At 46.9% G+C, this 17,912-nt stretch overlaps 1 protein-coding gene across 1 annotated transcript in view; it reads right to left on the bottom strand.

Annotated features, from left to right (window-relative positions):
• pard3ba (par-3 family cell polarity regulator beta a) overlaps window positions 1-17,912 on the bottom strand; it is a 125,900-nt gene that overhangs the window by 32,844 nt on the left and 75,144 nt on the right. The window contains exons 19-21 of the mRNA XM_070957669.1: window positions 17,393-17,594; window positions 2,330-2,440; window positions 1,681-1,971 (exon numbers count right to left, since the gene is read on the bottom strand). Of these exons, the coding sequence (XP_070813770.1) occupies window positions 1,681-1,971; window positions 2,330-2,440; window positions 17,393-17,594 (604 nt within the window). The remainder of the gene's footprint in view (window positions 1-1,680; window positions 1,972-2,329; window positions 2,441-17,392; window positions 17,595-17,912) is intronic.

Genomic DNA, 17,912 nt, shown 5'->3' with positions numbered 1-17,912 from the left:
CGGATGAAATTGGGTGTCTGGGGGCTTAGTTTTTGATTTGCAAGTCAATAGTAATTTCTGTCAGACAGTTTAAATTGAGGGAAGTTTTAATGTGGCCTCTATTATTTCATACGGGAAATGATACATTTGCATTACAATCTCCTCTAGATTTTCTCCCTTTTCCTCTCACACACACAAAACTGGCAGCAAGTTAAACTCAAAAACTTCAGCAGTAATAATATATAATACAGAAGGGACGACAACTCTGATAAGCAGCGTACTTCTGCAAGCGTTAACCCTCCTCTTACGCTCAAACAGCTGACTGACAACCTGTTCTAAATACTAAGTTCAGTTCATATTTACATTTTGTCATTGTAAAAAATGAAAAGCATGTTTATGATCATTTGAAAGCCACGGGGAAGTGCAGCATTGTGCAGCAACACAATGATGTCATACATACAGACAAAGCAACGGAGGAGGTTTTTGTGGCCAAACATGATGTTCTTAATGGGCCAAGGGAGTCATCTGACCTCTCTCCGACTGAGCATGTGTGGCAGAGCATCAGCAGTGACGAAGAACTGTGCTGGCATCTGTCTGTAGAGGACTTCAGCAAAGGATTTCCACTGTATATATTACAAATAATGGCCTTATTCACGATTACTATGTCGCTTTTTGTCTAGGGTGATGTCCAAAAGGGCTTCAGCTCACTCACGATGTGGATCCTATGAGCCTTAACAACAGCTAAGAGTTAGCACTTCCTGTTGTGCACGGAGCATACAGCCCTTTTTAACCTCCCTGTCTATGCATTCATACATATTATTCATCGTACGGTACCCGTGAACACCTCTGAATGTCTCCAGTGATTCCAGATGTACTGATTTTGCATTCATATCTGTATCAGGAGCTGCTTTCGTGTCGGCCGACGACGCATTACAGACGAGGATGCAGCTGGTGGCCTGAGAAATGCGGCAGCTTGGAATTCAAACACTGAATTGGAGAGAGGGCTGAGCGGAGGCGACCTTGTGCTTTCTGGGATGTGTTCTGCTGCACCTGCACTCGCATTTGTGTGCATCTGTGTGTGTGTGTGCATGTCAGTAGGTGATTGGGTACGAAAATGAGACACGGGGGGAGAGGATGTACTATTTGAACATAGGGCTCTGCACATAGTATATCCTATAGTTGGTCTGGGAGTCCCAACTGAGCCTTTCGCAAAGGAAGGAAGAAGCATGTGAAACTTTAATATTTCTCCATATTTTAATCTTGGCAGTAACACAAACTAACTTTTTGTGCATATCACTACCCTGTTCTGGTCATGTTTTCAGAGATTTTAGGATTCACAAAGGTCAAAACGGTCACGAACACAACAGAGGAGCCATTACTGTACAAGTGTGTGTGTGTGTTCCTATATGAGGTGTGTAACTACAATGTAAGCATGCACTCATGGTTTATGCATTTTCTGCCTTGGCAGACCTTGAATGTAGATATGTGCAAACACTCCCTACACTCACGCTGGCCAAGCCACGCTCCGTGACCTTGTGTTTACACACCTGCACACACAACTTTGTGTGTCTACACAGAACCGCAGACGCAAAATCCTACACACGCATTTCAGAAACACGTATGTATGACAACATTGGTGAGACGCTGGGTCCCCTTAAGTACAGTGTATAAATGATCAAGCCCCTCCCTCTGCTCTCTCACCTGTCTGAGTGTGTTTGATGCTGGTGCTGCAGAGCAGGTGGGGGTCTGGACTTGTTGACCTTGGCGTAGAGCCCATCCAGCTCCTCAGAGGAGACCTGAGGCTGGTTGGGCCCCCCTGTCAGCGCTGCAGGGGATGGCGTGCGGCTGATAAACGTTTGGGGCGAGGGCGGCTGGCGGAATTTGTTGATGCGAGCATAGTTGGGGTCGCTGTCGTCGTCTTCCACGTCAGGGAGGGAGGCCGGGTCTGGGGTGGCGTAGCCAGAGTGGATCTCGGCGTAACGTGGATCAAAGCTGTCAGATGGGAGGGGGGGAGGCAGTTACACATGGGGACAAGACAAAGAGATGTGTTCTGTGCATCTTGAACTCACAGTCTGAATCTGGAGCTATGACGGGCAGCTGTGCTGCACATTCAACTGAGCAGTTGTTTTGCAGGACTAGCTGGGTGCATGTTGCTACATCAGGATGATTCACAGCTTGTCAGGTAAGCTGTCAATCAAAGCACTTTACCACACTGGCAAATGCTCCTCTATGATTGTGTGAACTTTCTGGCTCTTTCAGCTCTTTCCCGTGTTGTAAATCCCTCTCTTTTGACACTCTAAGCTGTGAAAAAGCAACACACAAACGTATTCCTCCCACGTCTGATTCATACCCGTCTCTGTTGTCAGGGATCCTGTCCAGCTCCTCTTCACTTAGGGCCTCCAGTTTGCTTTTGGAGGCTTTGGCAGCTTCTTTGCTCTTATCGTCTTTCTTTTTGCCAAACCTGGACAACACAAACAGGGACAAAGATGCAACGAGGTGAGCTTTAAATGACCTTAGGATTCTGTGAAATTATCCCTGCGACTTCCTGTTCATCTTTAGCTTCATCTCAGGTAGACAATGCTGCATGCTGCCTCTGTTTTGGAGGTGAGGTTTATGTGCTTTAATAGGATCATTCTGGAGACGTTTATGATGAAACAATAAACTTCACTTAGGCAACAGAGCTTGCACGAGTTGATGAAAGAGCCTCTTTAACTCGCACAATATGCAAAGGCCGCACACACAAAAGCACACACTCCACCTTGCATCACATTTCCAAATGTTGATGCACGCACGCATACTCGCCCACTGCTAGGCAAACTCATTCCTACTCCTGTGTGTTCATTAGCGGCTTTGCCTGGAAAAAGGCTGCTTAATGATAGATGTGGTTAAAATGGCACAGCAGGCACGGGCAATCCGGAGCACTTCTGTGTGTGCGAGTGTGTGTGTGGGCACATGAAAAAGGGGTACAGTTGTCATGCAGCATATGGAGCATGAATATTTCAACATTTCATCCAGTAAAATAGCTGCTACCCCACAGTGTGCTCTGTTTTTCTTATCAACTTCTCCATTACGGCCATCATCATCATTATCATTCTCATTCTGGAGCGCTTGTTCTCTCGTTTTACAGGAAAAATACACTTGTCACCTCTGTTCGAGTTATAATGAAGCTCCACTTCACACTTTCAAGAAATTATCAAGCCTTTAGCCGTAAATATTTCATATTCTTCTATCTCTCCTCCACATCATCTTTCTCACAATGCTCACCACCCTCGACTCTCTCTCTCACCCGCCAACCTACTTCTCCTCTTCCTCTCGCCCTCTCCTTTCCTCTGAGCTCCTGCTGAGCAAATCTAATGTCTGTGTTTATCTCATTAACAGCGAGGCACTTCTCATTACTGCTACAGGCGGATACGTGGCCTGAATGGTAACCTGCCGGCCTGGCCAAGAGCAGCACGCGGCATCAAACCTGGACGGGGATGCCACGGTGGTCTGGCACCGTCCTGCAAAGCAATTAGCGCTGTTTTTAGCTAATCTACCCACCTCGCTTACACCTGTGTGCGCTAACGCTGCCAACAGCGAGGCAGGGACTCACATTGCTTATGTTTTGCTGTAAAGGAGGCGCCGAGAGGCGACCGATCAAATGATCTTTTTATACAGTCGCTTTATGTTTGCATGTCGTGCAAGCAAGTCTGTGCACACACACACACGGTTCTCACCTTACACCGGCTGATTAGACCTCCTCATGTACAGACGGCGCTCTGACTGACATGTCATTTTCCTGCTAGCTTGTTGCACCTGTTACAGCTGTATGACGCTCAACTGAACACCCACAGAAGCACACCTTGATTGCTTTGTCAGTCGATATGATGCTTAATGTGTCCTACAGGTGTCGATTAATGTGGGTGAAATGAAGCTGCAGGAGATTTCGGTTATTACTGCTGATTACACAATGGCAGCACTGCTTAGCACGGGAGTTTTGACAATTTAAAGGGTACTTCCATAAAGTTGGGGGGTCATTAGAGACTCATACTACTTTAAATGAGCCAGAGACATCCTGAATTTAAGTCCATAGTAGGGCTAAAGCTCCAGAAACAGTGGATACTACACAGGGCGGGTCAAATTAAGGAGTCACATGACCTGACGGAGCTCCAGCGTAGCTCCACTCATCTTGAACCGGAGCCAGAACATGTGAAAACATCTGTGTGAATGTGCAGATGATGACTACGCACTAACCATCACTACTAAACTGATCCTGATGTGTAAAATCAGTGCTGGCCCTGTGGGCAAACGTGTAATCCGTTACAGTTTCAGCCTGATCTTTGAGTCATTTCAGGAAGTTTATATCTGTCGTGTGCAACACCCTCATCCTTCTCCAGGTGATGTCACTGGCGCTAAGCCCCTTGTTGCTGTAGCGTCTTCTCACCTCACTTCCGAGGGATCGCTTGCCACAGAAACAGCGTGGGCGCTGCCGCAGCATCTTTTTTTTTTCTTCTTGGAACTATTTGGATTTCCTAAGTACTCCCACATTATGCCGGAGCCAAAAGCAGACTACCAATTACCTCAGTGAGAAGCATATAGAATTCAGCATTGTATGAAAGCAGTATCAGCACTATTAATCTCAGTATGCATCAATAGACATGTAATTAGATCACACCTAAATATATGATTATCCAAAATCTCAGGTTTATCTGGCTGAGCTGCCTGATAGATAAGTCTCACACACACGCGCACGCACACACACACACACACGCAGAGCACCTTAATCAACATTCTGAGGGGGCAGAGGTCCACAGTTGGACCCATCATTATATCTGCATTAATTAGGAAAGCCTCTTTTTCTCACTGCATTGTCTGAGGAGAGATGGAAGGAAAAGGAAGGTGGGGGGGGTGCAGAATGGGAGTGGGAATCCCAATTAGAGACATGTACCTGCCATGAGGGAGGTGGTTATCCCCCCCCCATTATCTTATTCCTTTTTCATCGGCAAAACTCCCATCTTTCCACAATGCGGTGAGCCAACTGTTTGTTAACGATGTCTCACTGCTTTCCTTTCCTCGCGCTGCCTATCTTTTATTTTTTTTTTATTGCCTGCTCTTTGTTCTTTGTTTTATTAATTCTGTCTCTTCTGAAGACAGTTTCTGCACTGTCACTCTTTCAGAAATCTGACAGTTAATTTCCCGTTGAGTGCGAGACTACTGCCGGATGAAAAATAAATGACAGAGCTGTGCCGTAAGCGCGAGCGGAGCGAAGCAAAAAACACACAAACAGCTCTATAGCACAAAGCAGCTCATGCACACACATGCACATGCACACACGGTAAGCCACAAACCAACATATTGCTCAAAAACGCAGGTAAGCAGTCACACACACACACTCGGGTCGACAGCAATATACATCAATGCAGGCAACACGCGCAGTAACTCTGTAGGGAACTGCAAACAGTCTCATGGAATAGGACATCTCATTAACTTAGCATTATCTACCTGCACAACCACTCCATCAAACTCTCATTAGGGGGAAGTGGGGGGTCCGGGTGCGTCAGCCTGCTCTGGTGTCCCATTTAACACACTCCCCACTGTCATAGGAGCTACTGGGAACCATTATTAGTGTGTCGCTGTCATCATTAGCCCGACGTTCCCGCCGTCGCCCTGGTGTCACCTCTGCAGGCCCAGGATCCTGAGAGTGACGATGTTGGGCTTTACAGTTTGCAATGAACTCTGGGAATTAGAGTTCCTGCTCATGTATTTGTCACTATGTATTAATACATTACAAGTATATTGGAGATATAGTATATTTACATCCTTTTTTAAATGGCTTTTTGAAGAATAATTAATATAAAGAAGGAATATTTTTTCCATGTACACACTTTTTTTTGTCAGTCATCATGGATGATGACTACTGCGCTTGGCAAAATCAACACCCTGATTTGGACAGACGCAGCCAGCCGGTCGCTCCAGAAAGTCACTGCAAAGCAAGCGGCTGCTAAGAAACCGGACTGACTGTAATTACTAGAGCTGCTGTCATTCTCATTACTGCAGGGGAGGGGGACACGGTGCATGCGATTGGTTAACCAGGCTCTAATGAGGCTCCATATGTAACATGGAGATCACAGCTAGGCAGTGTGGTGATGTCACCAACCTGACCTGTGCAATTAGCCCTTGGGAGAGGGAGGGGGGCAGAGAGAGGAGACGAGCTCAGCCTATTGGACAGACTTGACTATTACACATCATTTTCTGAACAAACTGCGTCGGATTTGTGCAGCCATAAATTTAACATTGCATCTGTCCGCATGCTGAACGGCGTCACGGCGGCCTTTTCTCCAGATATCTTTCACGAAATCATCCCTTCGCCTCTGCTCTCGGTGTTAGGGCTGCTTTGTTTCCTGCAACTGTGACAACAACTCTGACGTGTGCGGCGCGAGTTGAGTGAGTGTAGTCTTAATAAGCTTTCCTATCTGGTGCAGCTGGGAGTCAGTGGGTGGTTGGTTATCGCCAGGCATAACGAGGGATGTGAGAATGCGGTCTTGCACTGTGTGTGTGTATTTGATATATATATATATATGTGTGTGTGTGTGTGTGTATGTGGAGGACGTCATGTTTTCAGTACAAGTACAAGGATTTAATTGACGTGTGTGTGCTTGTGCATTATGTGTGTGAGCTCACAACTTGCAAGACAGTGTTTGAGGTGAGGCACCCGCACGCATACACACACACACACACACACACACACACACACACACACACACACACACACACACACACACACACACACACACACACACACACACACACACACACACACAAGCAAAGCAAAAGGTCTGCACAAACTGAAAGACACAATGGCACAGCAGAGCGTGAGGGGCTCTGGTTTAGCGTCCTGTTTACCGTGAAAAGAAAGGAAAGAAGAGATGGAGCATGAAAATGGCAAACTAAAAGAAGGAAAACATACAATAAAGTGCTTCACAAAAGAAAACAGATCATGAAAAAGCACAATGAACAAAAGATGGAAAAAATGCTGACTGGATCAGAATGAAACCAGTACAAGAAACACCACATAAGACAGGTGAGATCATGTAAAAAAAACCCCAAAAAGACGCATTTAAGAGCTCTCCTTTAACGTGTTTAAAAGAGACTGAGAAGATGATTCAGCCTGGCTTCCTTCAGCGGGTCATTCCAGGACATCAAAGGCCTGACGACAAAGGCTATCCTGAACAGTTTTTAGGTAATTTGGAGCAGCCAAACCACCTTTGGCCGAGGATTTCAAGCAACATACAGCCTAGGTATCAGACCATGGAAATCTGAAGATCTCCAAATAGTCCTGATCGCTGGCCCAGCTGACGTACTCATCAATGCTCTGAGACAATCCCGCTCACATCAAAGCTGGCTTCCTCCATTTATGCATTGGAAACATCATGAGTCCTGTACAGTCTGTCAGTACACTTTGGGTAAATTGAATAAGGCTGGTGCAAAAATCAAGTCTAAAGTTTGAAACAGGTCTTATTTTTGAAACATTTCCAGGGTGATAAAAACGTGATTTGACAAGCCTCACGGTGTGACGCTCAAAACTTAAATTACTGCAGAATGCAGAGATTTCCTGCATGGCTTGATATGTTTTAAGGAACAAGAAGGCGGAAAATAGCTCAGAGCAAGTGAGAAAACTGGCCAAATATCCTGTTTGTCTTGGAGAATGAACGAGATTAAGTCACAGAGGTAAAAATGAGCAGAGTGGGTGAAAGAGAAAAGAAAGCAAGAGAAAAAACAATGAGTAAGTCAGAAGAAAGGAATTAAACGAGCGAGCCAAAAAAGTGAGCGCGGGCTAAATAGCCTATCTGCCTTGGAGAATAAACGAGAGACACTAAGAATAAGAAACAGCCAGAGAAAGGAGAAAAGTGAGAGAAAAGAGGAGAGATGGATGGATGAGCTAAAGCTCCCGTGAAAGTGCAGCTCGGCCGGGGAGGAATAAGGAGCTTAGGAATATATAGAAGCAATGCTGCTGCGTTCAGAGGCACAGGGAGAACAGTTAATCAGCCAAGCAGAAATGTTATCGCAGTAATTAGATTGCTCTGTATGTATTTGGAGAGGAGCGCGCGTATCCCAGCGGAGTTTGCAGTGAAGAGAGAGAAGAGGGAGAAAGACAGAGGGAGGCTGAAAGAGAAACAAACCGAGGAGACCGAGAGAAATGGGAGACACGGAGAGAGAGATTAACACTATAGAGAGCTGTGATGTAACGCGGCGCCTCCTTCTCCTGTTCTGGCAACGCGGCGCTGCTTCGCGGTGAGACTAGTCGGAAAATATTTCAGGCTCGAAATAGACAGGATGACATTCGTGGCAAAAAATAGACAACAAGCGCTCTTTAAAATTGGTGTGGTTTCCTGGTGGAACTGAAGATCAGGCTACAAGCACACTGTCACCCAACAACAAGGTCAAGCCAGGCCACCGAAGCCCCCCCGCTCTGACTGACAACCCCGCCGACCAATCCCGGCCTCGGTGCAGAAAGCCCCGCCTCTGTTCGATAATGAAAACAGCCGGCAGGTTCTGAGTTTTCCCCACCGGGCATAATTAAATCTATTTATCCGACTTCCTCTCCATATGCCCTGCATCGCATACCGGCAATTTGGCCTGAATCAGCTTCCATTAATGGCTGATATTAGCAGTGATAGGACTTGAAAAAGAAAGAGAGGGTGTGAGAGATAAAAGCGCAGCGAAGAAAGATCCACCCGATGCTAATCGGAGTTAAAACAGCTCCACTTAGAACGTATTAATAATGTACGGCGGAAGATGCAAGCGGAGGATTCAGCTGTTCGTTCTTATTTTCAGATTTAATTCTGCAGTTACATGTTACTGCAGGCATTTGCTGACCAGATCCAAGTGACTTTTGCATGAGAAAATGTGCTGCTGTAGAAAACAACCTTGCTGCACATATACTGCAATAGTCAAAATGTCTTTTTAAATGACTCTAATTTAACACCTGGAGGAGGAAAGATGGAGGCAGACAGACAGGTAAAGGAACAGAGAGCAGATATGGAAAACTGTTGTCTTAATCAACGCCTGGCCAGCCCCCTGAGTACTGATGGAAGAGAGGGAAAAGGGAAGCTAGGTGCCAGGAAAGGAGGGAAGGACCCTGAGAAGGAGGCACAGAGAAGAGAAGTGGGATGGGGAAAGGGAGGGGAGGAGACTAGGTGGGAGGAGGGAGAGAAAAAAGAGGAGACTGTTGGGGTGCACGGTAGAAAGCAGGAAAGTTAAGGGAGGAAGAAAAAGAGAGAAGGGGAGGAAGGCAGAAGAATAAAGAGAAAAGGAGGAAGACTGAGATCAAGGGATGGAAGCGATAAGCGACAGAGAAGAAACAGACACGAAAGGGCAGAAAACACTGAAAGAAATACTGAGACAACAGGGAGCGAGGGAGGGGAGCAAAGTGTGGGAGAAAAGGAGGGGGAGGAAGAACGAATGGAGGAGGAGAGGTTTTCCGACAGCGTGAGTGCTGCGCCGTCCAGGGGCCGCCTGGTGAAATATGGGCTTCCCTTTAATTGTTTGCATTGTGATATGAGGCATATTTTAGTGATTCCGCACAAAATCCGTCGCCCCCAGTAATTTGTCTTGTCTTCTTCTCTTCCCATCCCACTTCTGTCAGGGACGCCATTAATATTAAACAAGATCACCGGGCTGCACGTCTCACGCTCACACCCTGCCAAGGTTGTTTGTATGTGTGCACACATGAAGCGTACGCAGGCCGAAAGCATGTCAAGTGTTGTAGATGGACAATATCAGTGCTGCAGCACTCAAATGACAACTGTATAAAGGGCACATAATCAAAGCTGGGAGCTGTTTAGGTGACAAGACTGCAGAAAAGTGGAAGATTTCCTGTTTAAAAAGAGTCAGTTTGTGGAAAATCCAGAGTCACTGTGTCTTAAAAGTTACGTTCAAGTTGAAATTTTTAACGTGCACCACAAGAAATAAAGTAATCGCACTGAGGTGGAGGCAGAAATCTCAGATAAACTGGGCAAATGAGAGCAGAACCGTCTGCATGGCACTGATGGAAAGCTCCCCTTGTTCAAAATGTACAGGTTTAATTAGCATTGTGCGCCTCTTCCCTTTAACGCTCGGCGCATGTTAATGCGCGAGGAATTTATGTGCATACATGCATTTTAATTCACGCCGGACGATTTGGATCCTGTGAGATTAACCGTTTTAATTTGAGTGAAAATGTTTTGATACAATGAACTGCAGACGGTCGGTGTATTTACTGCTGAGAAACTATCTGCGGCGCTTTTTCAGGATTCTGAACATTTCCTCCGCTGGAGGCTGGGGAAAAGGGTAGGTCACCGTGGCTCCAGATGAGAGCCACTGGCAGGCTGGGAAAGGTTAGACTCTTGGCTCCTCTGGCCCTCCGCACGTCCTCAGACAAGAAACACTTAACCTTCTCCGTCTGGAAAGCAGAGGTCACGGGCTGCGTGTCTTTTAGTGGAAGACGCATGAGGAGGGCAAAGAACGACACAAGTGGGGGGGGGAGGGCGTGTGTGTTCTTGCATATGTGCGACATTAGCAGACCTTAAATGACAGAGGAAGTCCATCCATCACTCGTGGCATGACTGGATAGGACATAACCGCCATTGGAGGTGTAATCGCTTCCTGGCGCCCGGTGCTTTGTGTGTGCACAAGTATGTAAGATCAAATGCTAATTGGTCGCGACTGCTTCCTGTGGCCACGTGAATACCTTTAATTGGCCGGTGAGCGATGGGCAGTCGGCCGCTGAAATGCCGCTGAGCTGTCTGGCCGATACGAATGTGTCTGCGCTTCAAACCGTCCGTCCCTCGGGGTCAATTCAAATGTCATAACTCGATAGGAGCTGATGAATCGTGGAGCTGATCAACACAAATGGAAGTCTCAGATCACAGGCTCATTTGGCGATTACCTTTCGGGCAATAATTCACCGGACAAATGCGGGTATCGTGTTCCCCAGCTGGATGAGTCACAGGCTTTTCCGGTAAAAATAAAAGTGAGGCCTTTCATTCCTAAATGAGATCTGTGACAATGGTCTGAAGATCGCTCGTTACATAACAGAGCATGTAAATGAGGACCGGACGCTGAGCAAGTCACAGGCCTTGTAACTTCAAAACTTCCTGGGAAACTCTGGCAAGAGGAGGTAAACAAGTTGTTTGGGAGCCTATGAATAAAGTAATTAATTCTCCAACTGCTCCAGTGGAGCTACTTCACGGTCAAACTGCAGAGGAGTGAGTCGGCATCCCTGCCTCACCCCCTCCCCTCCCCTCCCCTCCCCGCCGAACGCTGGAGCTGTAAATAAGAGAGAGCTCGGAGCCAAACGGTGTGGTTGAAGAAGAGGAAGCCAGGCAGGTGTAGCCAGGGCTTGAAAGACAAGGAACATAAAAGCCTTTCGTGTGAGAAGAGAGGGGGAATTTCAAGGGGAAGGCATGAGCGATGTGGCGAGTGAGAGCGACAGAGAGAGGGAGGGGTGGGAGGCCTGTTGTGACTGCCCCTTTATCAGCTGATATATATGCATGAGGATTTCCTCATCATCTACACTGTCAATTCCCGATCCCTCTGATTTTTGACTGACAGCTCACATCAACACCAATAAACCCGCACATCATTTCAGGAAAGCTGCCCATCTCTCTGGACGGACGGTGGAAATGGAGGGAAAAAGTTAATTTGTTTTTCCGGCGGCTGCCGACGGTGATAGCGCCCGTGTCTGTTCGCCTCCACGGCGAAGTCGCAAATTAGAATTGCGCCTCAATCGCGGGTACAAGGAGCGAAAGCTCATTTTCAACGACTGGGAAAATACCTGGCAGCTCTTTATATTTAGGGCGGCGGGCGTCTTGCAGGGAGCAAATTGTGCACAAATGTGAATTATGAAAAGAAGAAAGAAACTGCTGTCATTTTCAGGCTGCTCTTCTCTCTGAAGGGGGATTCACTCTTGCTGTTAACAATATTTTAATGTTACGGCACATGTTGGGGGTTGAGGGCTTTGATGGGAAAAGAGAATAAGGAATTGTAATGGCAGATAAGCTTAAGAGCCATAACGGCTTCAGAAAACAGGGACTGTCATTTAGTAAAATCTGACATAGAGCGTCTATGTTCCTCTAATTGCAGACGACAGAGCCTCGGAGGGCTTTGCATGACTGCCGTCTCCACTTCAATCATTCCAACCTCTGCCCGACGTGAACAACAGGTTTCTCGTGTGCACGGCCACGCGTTCCCCGGGAGCGTGTATTTACGGCGGCGCTGATTAGCACGCTGCGGCGCCGCGTTCCATACATGTCAAGTGTTGCAAAGAAAGCGATTTGTGGTTTGGCATGTATTATTTATGGAAAGATAAAGATATGAATAGAGATGAAGCGAGAAGGAGCGATAATGCCCGTCCGCAGGAGATGTGCAAAATGTATGGCCTTATGCATATTTTACAAAAGAGAATACTAACATTATTAAATACTCTCTTGGAGACTCTTCTCCATATCAGCGCAGCTAATAGCCCTTAAATGCCAGATGAGATGGTGGATCAAAGAAATCCACCTGCAGTGCATTAACCAACGGTGGGATTAGGTAATGCACCTCCAATTTACCCCCGTCGCAGCTTAGAGTCACCGCTCAGACACCCACACAAACATGTCAGAGGGATTTTGGTATGCCTACCAACACTTTTGACAAGCAGGTCCTGCTCAAACACCTTCTTTCCTCTCCTTCCTTCCTTTCCTTGCATTGCTGCTGCTGTTTTAAGTCACAATCTTTGGTGCTCAACACTGCCAACAAATGAATCTTCTCCTGGTATATCTCAGACTCACAGGAAATGATTTCAACAGAACAATAACCAGATAGTTAATGTATCACAAGCTGTGAGACAGAACCCAAGGAGCAGCTTGCCTTGTGGTTGTTTAATTAGCAGGAGGTCTCTGGGACCTCACAGAGCTCATATTAGCACACTTAATTGTAGAAAATGGTGAACTTGTGTGAATTCAAGCGGGACTCGGGAGCTCATTTTGTCTGATGTAGCCCGGGTAAATCAATGGTTCATTCAAGGAAACAGAGGGATGAATTAGGAAAGAAACGCTCACGGAGAGAGGAGTTAGCGGAGAGATGACAAGACTGCAGAAGTGAGTTCGGAAGAAGGAAAAGGGCACAACTGAGGTCACGAGGAGAGGAAATGAGTGTATTTCAGGACAGGCTGAGGAGACGGGGCTCATCATGAAGCTAAAGGAGGAAGAGAGTAAAGGCTCAAGGAAAGGGAATGAGGAGGCGGAGTGCACAATAACAGCGGTAATCCATCAGAAATCATCTTGCAGCGGGCCCCTCCACTTTGACAACAAGGCTTTGGTTCTGTGGAGTACAGCCCACCAGTGACTACCTTTCAACCCTGCACATCCTGCTGCTCCGCGATAGGATAAGAGCGGAACGGACGGCGCTAATTGGCTTGCTTCCCTGTCGGATTTCTTCAGCGCTGCAAACAGAGAGGTGGGGGAGAGGATATATCATGTTGTATGTGGATTTGTAAACAGCGGATCAAAACCCCCGGCTTTCATGTCCCTCAAACTGGTGGAAGGGCGTTGGTGTGCTGTCGCAGCGGGACGCGCGCTGATAGCGGCGGCTAAACATTGATCCTTACTGACTGAGTGACTGACGGGACGCGGGGACAGACGGGATGTGTCGGCGCCCAGCAGGGCTGGTGGGGAAGGTGAGCAATGACGAACCCGGTGACACGCTCGAGCAGACGGAGTCGCCGGCGTCTGCGGAGTAAACGGCGAGAAAACACACACGGCTTCACGTCGGATGTCACCTCGGAGCGACACTCGCCCGATGACACAATCAGAGGATGTTAGTCACAAGTCATATCCTTCAAGCCCTGACCTCCTGATTAAGCCATGTTGGATCAAACCAGAATATGTCTAATCCTCACACAAAAACAAGACTGAGCTCACGCATAAGCTGAGCACACCAGAATTAACGCCAAGATCAACTTCCCAAGGATGACGAACTTGTAAAAATATCACTTTGTGGTATGGGGAACCTTTACTTTTTGGGTAAAATAATATTATTGGCAAGTGTTTTCTGAATCTCAGAAAGCGTAATGTAAATATCCTTGTTTGATAAAGACATCTGAAACCATTGGCCAGGTTATCCTCTTTGTTCTGCAGGATGTGGCAGCGGTACTGAGAGAAAACAGCAGAGCAGCTGAGTCCCACTGTTAGTCTTTCTGCGGTCTGTCAGCGGCGCAGCCCCCGAGGCTGCCTCCCAGGCAAAGATTTCACTGCTGTCTGCTGAATACAGACAAGACAGGCAGTCACCCTCTGCTGACGAAGGTCTGAAGGGTGCTGCCATTTGTCTTGGCTTATTTAGCAATCAGGGAGACGAGATGCGAGCGGGGCTTTGAGAGCCCGCTGATGAAAAAGCCGCATCTGAGGCCACCTCGCCTCAGAGCAGCAGGAACGCGAGAGGACAGCACAGCCTCACCGACACTCGACTGATCATTCCCAGATGAAATATCCACCACCGACAACTCTTACACCACCGTTCACTCGCCAACAGCTACAATACTGATGTTCAGTAAGTCGGTAAATCTTTGGAGAATTCATGTGTTTTTTGAAACTCTTCAACCCTAAAACAAAGCACCTCTTCGGCCATCAGTAACGCCGCACGCGAGGTTTAATACAAAGCAGCTCTGGTGCGTTCAATCATGCTTTTTAAATCACTCTGAGCGCTATTGTTTCATGTTTTATGCATTCGTCCACAGTTGATACATCAAAATGTCTGAAACTGAAAGTATTTTCCGTTGATGTTCAATGCAGTGATTTGTGCTGCGTTCACTATCACACACTACACCAGAGCTCACAGTATTTGCAACAAAAACCTCATTATGTCAGGTTTTAATTACAGTCTGCTGCGAATCATTATTCAATTTGGCGAAACAATAACGCAATATGATCATATCGTCATGATACAATTCCTCTGAAAGTTAACAGATGAGAATATTGAACAGTCCCTCAGCCCTGTTCCAAGAATTATGACCAGAATTTTAACCATCAATCAATTGGACTAAATAGCACTGACCTTTTCTGCACATGCATCATCTATCCTGCATCGCTCGCTAACTGAAGCTGAAGTGTAATAATGGAAAACGATGCGCTTCAAACCAGACTGAGGATAAACTGTATGCAGACTTAGGAAATGATATCATCATTCATATAAAGAGGATCACAAATGGATTTAGTGAAAAAACAAATGTTCCCACAACAAATATGTGATCTCCAGAGGTCACCTTATACCCAGCTGTTTCCACCGCGCCGCCGCCAAAAACAACGTGATCCTCAAATGCTGGCGCGGCTAAGCTAAATATTTACGGCCGCTGAAAGGACGGGCCGGCTTCCAACATTAGCCGTGCTAGCTGCTGTTGCGCACGCTTTCATTGCAGAGGTAAATTGAGGTCATATGTTTATAATTTGCCCTTTTCCTAATGCTGCCGTTGGAGTAAAATAACATTTGAGAGCTGCAATTAGATTGAGCCGCGCAATACTCCAGCTAATTAAGTCATATTTCAAGTTCAATAACGATCAAGCCGGCCAGATAAAGGCCAGAGAGAGAAAGGCTGCTGTGTGGTGCGACAATCTGGAAACTTTTTACAAGGCTCAGTCCTATTGTCGAGTTAGAAAAGCACTCTGTCTGTGCTCGGGTGAGCAGCGGGCTGGTTTTCAGCGACTATTGTTGCCAATTCAAAAGGCTGAGTTTGCGACAGGAGAGACAAGCAGGTGTGTGTCTGCATGTGTGTGTGTGTGAGGAACTGCAGGCATACCTGTGTCAGAAAGCGGAGAGAAGCAAGCATGGCCTAACAGCATCATATGTGATGGGAAAAGTTCAGATTTCCACACAGTCAGAGAAGTAAGGAGTGAGCATCCCAATCATTGAGGTCTTAAAGGACCAGTGTTTAGGATTTAGTGGCATCGAGCAGCAGGGACGCAACCACCCGACACCCCTCGCCTCACCCCCTTTCCCCACTTCCATCAGTGTTAGCCCTCCGCGCCGCTCTCTGCTCAATGACCCAGCAATAAAGTCTGACGCTCGGACTGGCAACATGATGTCCGAGTTGGCTGCTGTTTGACCGACTGATCAATGTTTAGAGAGCAGGCCTAATGAAGACAGCTGTTAAATTAAGATTCTTGTAACAGTGTTGAAATAAGTCTTTTACAATCAGAGAGGGAGGGTGAGGAGAGGGGGAGATCGAAAGCGCATAAAACAAGGGAAGAGAGAAGCGGCACGCAAACAGAGAAATGAGAAAAGCTTCATGCTCGTGGAGTACAGACGCAGATCTGCCACACAGCTAGCTATCTTATACGTATTTGCCTTCTCTGCTGCAGAGCAACAGCAGTAAATGGATGACGAGTGCATTTCTGGGGAAATCAAGCGCTCGGTGAGGTGGATTTCCACTCAGCTGCAACCTTTCTGATACACATGTTCCTGCATGCAACTCTGGCTCTCTGTTCGTGTCCTTCATCTCGCCCTTCTCGTCCCCGTCCTCCTCTCCACCTTCAGCCTAAGCATGTGAACATCTCTTCCATTACTGCCCTTGACACTGTGGCCGATTGGATTCTTATCTGCCATCTGTAGGCCAACACTCAGCCTGCGCTATCTCTCGCCACAGCCTAATTGAATCTCAAGTGTTGGAAGTGCAGTGATACACTGACCACACCGTGTCACCGCCAATAGATAAGGATTGCTGTTGGAGGATTGGACCACCACAATCACGATGGGGACACGTTGATAAAGGGGTGACAAGCGGCTTGGGTTGGTACTGTGTCGGTGCGACTTTACTTGGATTGAGAGATAATGGATACCCTCCATTACAGAGAAGGTTGTGTTCATACCCAATAATCCTATATCCCATAATCCTGCTGTGCTCAGTGGGTAATTTGTTGAAACCTGACCAGGAGAAAATAGGGCAGGGTGCTGCTGTTTTACATTGATTTCTACATAAAACCTTCATTTTACTGCGACAACAATGCTTACGCATATGATTCAAAGTCTGTAAAAGCAGCTGACCCCACCTGAGCCTCAACAATCTGCGCCGCAACAAGACCAATAGCACAAATTCCCCTGTGAAAATCAGCTCAATCTGAACACAAAACACACAAGCAATCACGGCTTTGTTGATGCTCCAGAAAGACCTTGAGGTTTTGGAGCGGTGATGAAGCACAAGCCTCATTACCTGCTCTGGTTTAGCTCACATTTTTCTTGTTAAGCAGGTGACCTTTTCAATTTAGAGAATCAAGGCAGTGGCGTGGCAGTCCGCTTTGCCTTATTTATCATCGACAAACAAATCACAAAGAGTCACCTTGATGCTGGAAAGTTTAAAATAAAGAAAACCCGGCTTAAAATAAAAAACAAAATTAGTAATTGACTGATGACTGAGGTCTCCTACCTTAAGAGGCCAAATCCTTTCTTTTTGGTCTTCTTCTCCAGATCCTCGGCGGAGTCCTCTGTTTTCTTCTTCCCTTTGCTCTTTTTCTCTTTCTTCTTCCCCTTGGTCTTCTTCTTCTTTCCGTCCTCTGCGTCCAGGCCCTGGCGAGAGGAGCTGCTGACGGGCGTTTCGTGACCGGAGCTGTGCCCTGACAGGTCGTCGTCTGAGGAGGACGAAGGGTTGAAGCGGAGGTGTGAGAGGGCAGAAGTCGATGCAGAATACAGGCTGGTGATCGCAGCTGCATGTGTTATCATTTTATTCTGCATGCACGTTTCACTACGCTGTTGAGACATCTGCTTGGTAAGCTAGTTTGTCTTCCATTAGGCAGTCTTTCTCCCAGCACAGGGGGCTAACCCGAGGCAAGTTTCTACACCTGGGCGAGCTCCGCCAGCAGTCATATCCACTTGCCTCCATGTTGAATTTTCACCTACATGCAAAGGTCAACCCAAGACAAAACCCAAGTGGGTCTGACAGCGATCAA

The sequence above is a fragment of the Chaetodon trifascialis genome, chromosome 24, assembly GCF_039877785.1.
Source record: "Chaetodon trifascialis isolate fChaTrf1 chromosome 24, fChaTrf1.hap1, whole genome shotgun sequence".
Classification (NCBI taxonomy): domain Eukaryota; kingdom Metazoa; phylum Chordata; class Actinopteri; order Chaetodontiformes; family Chaetodontidae; genus Chaetodon; species Chaetodon trifascialis.
This window is presented reverse-complemented; position numbering and strand designations above follow the sequence as displayed.